Genomic DNA, 3,408 nt, shown 5'->3' with positions numbered 1-3,408 from the left:
GATTGCTAGTTATGCTTCTTTCAGTTCAAAGAGGTTTTTGCCACAGAAAAAGAGGGTTCGTAGTTCTAATTTTTGCAAAAACAGGCCAATCTCCTCTCTGATCTTGCAAGGCCAGCACTTTTTTCAGACCGACCGGAGCTGTTCATTAAGAGTGACTATAATTCTAAAAACAAAACTATTTTTTCAGTTAACATTCACACCTGTCTGAGAAAGATTCTTTCTCTTTGTAGCATTTGCACAAATCTCAATATCCAGATCAAATGGTTCTCAGTGTTGACTTTGTCAAAAATAATAAAACAATTTTCGTTAATTCAGTGCAGAAACGTAGGTGCGTTGCAACCCCACGTGTACCCATGCAAGCGGGAAAAGAAACGCCGCGAGGCCTATTCTGCTGAGCCGCCGCATTCCCGGCCACGCTGTTAGACTGCCGGCTGGGTGAACCGCGCGGCGCACGCGCGCTACGACACCGCAGGCCGCGCGCATGTACGACGTGAAACAGTTACAGCGACACGTATCTTCCAGCCTATCGGCGTGGCTGCTTTGAGCGGTGGCCGCGTGCTGTCCCGGCCGCCGCTGCAGCATACTACGTGCCGCAGCCCAAGACCTCTAGGCGGCGCCAGGGCCGTCCGGACCCAGTCTTAAAAACTCCACCGCGATCGATCGTCATCTCATCTCGGCGCACTACTACTCCCTCAAACTTGTCCCCTTGTCGATATCCTGCGTTCTCGTATATGTGCTCGGCTTGCGTGCTAGCTAGGCGCTGAACGACATCGGCCGGCTGCCATGGGGCGCGGCGACGGACACGACGACGCGCTGCGGCGGTGGCTGCGGGAAGCGGGCGGGTGGTTGGTGGTCGACGGGGCCCTGGGCACGGAGCTGGAGGCGCACGGCGCGGACCTGCAGGACGAGCTCTGGAGCGCCCGGTGCCTCGTCTCCGCTCCCCACCTCATCCGCAAGGTCCATCTCGACTACCTCGACGCGGGCGCCAACATCATAACCACGGCCTCCTACCAGGTACGTACATGCCCACGTTTCCTCCGTTCCCCGTCCAAGCAAATGCTCTGCTTGCAGCACGATGACGCGGTGCTTGCGTGCGCGCGCGGGGTGGCAGGCCACGCTGCAGGGGTTCCAGTCACGAGGCGTGTCGAGGGAGCAGGGCGAGGCGCTGCTCCGGCGGAGCGTCCAGATCGCGCAGGAGGCGCGCGCCATATTCGTGGAAGGCCGGTCGAAAGGCCCCTACGCCGCGCGCGATGAGTACGACGGCGTGGCGTCCAGAGCGCGCCGGCCCGTGCTGGTGGCGGCCTCCGTCGGGAGCTACGGGGCGTACCTCGCGGACGGCTCCGAGTACACGTACCGATCAATCCCATCAGACACCGCCCATTCATCTTCTTCTGGACATGATTTAATTCGATCAGTTAACTGATGTTTATGTATGTGTGCACGTAGCGGGGACTACGGCAGATCCGTCACCAAGGAAGCGCTGAAGAATTTCCACAGGAGGCGGCTCCAGGTGCTGGCGGACGCAGGGCCGGATCTCATCGCCTTCGAGACCATCCCAAATAAGCTGGAAGCACAGGCACGCACGCTCAATAGTTGTAGTCACTAACTGTGAGCACTCCGTGATGAACTGATCAACTCCTTGCTGCACAACCGCAGGCTTACGCTGAGCTGCTGGAGGAGAACGACATCAGTATTCCCGCCTGGTTCTCCTTCACCTCCAAGGACGGAGCTAACGCGGCGAGCGGTGACCCCATCACCGAGTGCGCCGCCATCGCCGACTCCTGCAGGAGGGTGGCCGCCGTCGGGATAAATTGCACGGCTCCCAGGCTAATCCATGGACTCGTCATCTCCATTAGCAAGGTGGTGAATACGCGCGGCTGAGTCTCACGCTGCATACTACTAGTTCACGTGTACTGCCAACTTAATCGTGTGCACTTGTTCTACACTTGCAGGTGGCGAGCAAGCCGATCGTGGTGTACCCCAACACCGGGGAGACGTACGTGGCCGAGACCAAGGAGTGGGTGGTGAGTTCTCTGTCTCTTGGCAACAGCTGCAGATAAATGTCCTCGATCATGTCGGTTTGCGTTGCATCACGGACCGTTCGTTGGTACGTGCGTTGCAGGACTCGGCTGCTGCTGGCGGTGGTGCGGCGGGGACGGACTTCGTGTCGTGCGTCGGCAAGTGGAGGCAGGCGGGCGCCTCCCTCGTGGGAGGGTGCTGCAGGACGGGCCCGGCGACGGTGAGGGCCATCGCGCGGGCGCTGCGAGAGGCGGATGCTGCCTCCGACGCCGATGCCGACGACGACTACCCTGCGGTGGCCGTCCTGTAGGGCCTATAGGTCACCCTTTCTACATCGACCGCGATGCTGGCGTAGAGGTTTATGTAAATCTTCGTTCTCATGGCCCTGTTGTGATGTAAATCGTTCTCGTGGCTCTTTCTGTTATGACGAAGCTTGGTTCTTTGATCTTTCTAGTTTTAGTCGTATCTCTGCGGTGTTGCGGTCTAGCTTGTTTTGGCTGCGTATTTTGGCGGTGCTTTGAGTCTGCGAGGTGGTTGTAATACTCGGCAACCGTGCATCAGTGAAACTAGAGGATAGTTTGAGAGGGGTTGAGATCCTCTACAGTGCAGTGCAGATGACAAGTGGGGGATAGTTTGAGAGGGGTTGAGATCCTTTACAGTGCAGTGCAGATCACCAAGTGGGGGTCGGGTCAGCAATCGTGCATCAATGAAACTACAAGATACTCAGCTTTATTGTTATGGGAAATAGGGAATTGGTTGATGAAATCTGATGACAACATGAGAATTAAGAGTCTTTTTTGAGATTTCAATACAAACTACAAATGGATGTTTTTAAGTATAGATTCACTCATTTGCTTCGTATGTACTCTCTTATTGAAATCTCTAAAAAGAGTATACTTAGGAAAGAAGAAAGTATTATATTTGATTATGTATAGTGTAATTTTTTTTAAAACAAGTAGAATAATTGAACGAAAAATACCAAAATTTGGAACATATATGACTTATTACTTCGCATATTTATTATATTTCCTTCTTATTAAAATATAAGATGTTTTGTAGGTTAGTTCAGTCTAAAAACATTTTATATTTTAACACAGAGATAGAATTTGATTATGTGTAGTTGTAAAGTACGTATTTATCAAATACAAGTAAAATAAGTGAATGAAAAATATTAAGGTGGATCTTTATCATGTATAATTATATGTTGAGGTACGTAGGCCTTATCGCATTGTGAGGTGGAATGCTTACACGTTGATGTTAATTCGAAAAATAAATCGTTTCCAATATGCAGAGGAGTACATCTCGGGTCCCTGCATGCCTCTCTGAGGCCGACGTGTCTATACTCTATATGCAACTTTTTTTTTTGGTTGTGTCTATATGCAACTTGTT

The 3,408-nt window shown here is 52.3% G+C and overlaps 1 protein-coding gene across 1 annotated transcript; it reads left to right on the top strand.

Annotated features, from left to right (window-relative positions):
• The first annotated feature begins 664 nt into the window (after positions 1-664).
• On the top strand, positions 665-2,466 carry LOC123074822 (homocysteine S-methyltransferase 4). The gene is made up of 6 exons (XM_044497564.1): positions 665-1,014; positions 1,112-1,350; positions 1,447-1,576; positions 1,657-1,860; positions 1,953-2,024; positions 2,123-2,466. The coding sequence occupies exons 1-6, from the start codon at positions 784-786 to the stop codon at positions 2,327-2,329; spliced, it is 1,083 nt and encodes a 360-aa protein (XP_044353499.1). The 5' UTR covers positions 665-783; the 3' UTR covers positions 2,330-2,466.
• The last annotated feature ends 942 nt before the right edge of the window (positions 2,467-3,408 follow it).

Source organism: Triticum aestivum, chromosome 3D, assembly GCF_018294505.1.
Source record: "Triticum aestivum cultivar Chinese Spring chromosome 3D, IWGSC CS RefSeq v2.1, whole genome shotgun sequence".
NCBI lineage: Eukaryota > Viridiplantae > Streptophyta > Magnoliopsida > Poales > Poaceae > Triticum > Triticum aestivum.
This window is presented reverse-complemented; position numbering and strand designations above follow the sequence as displayed.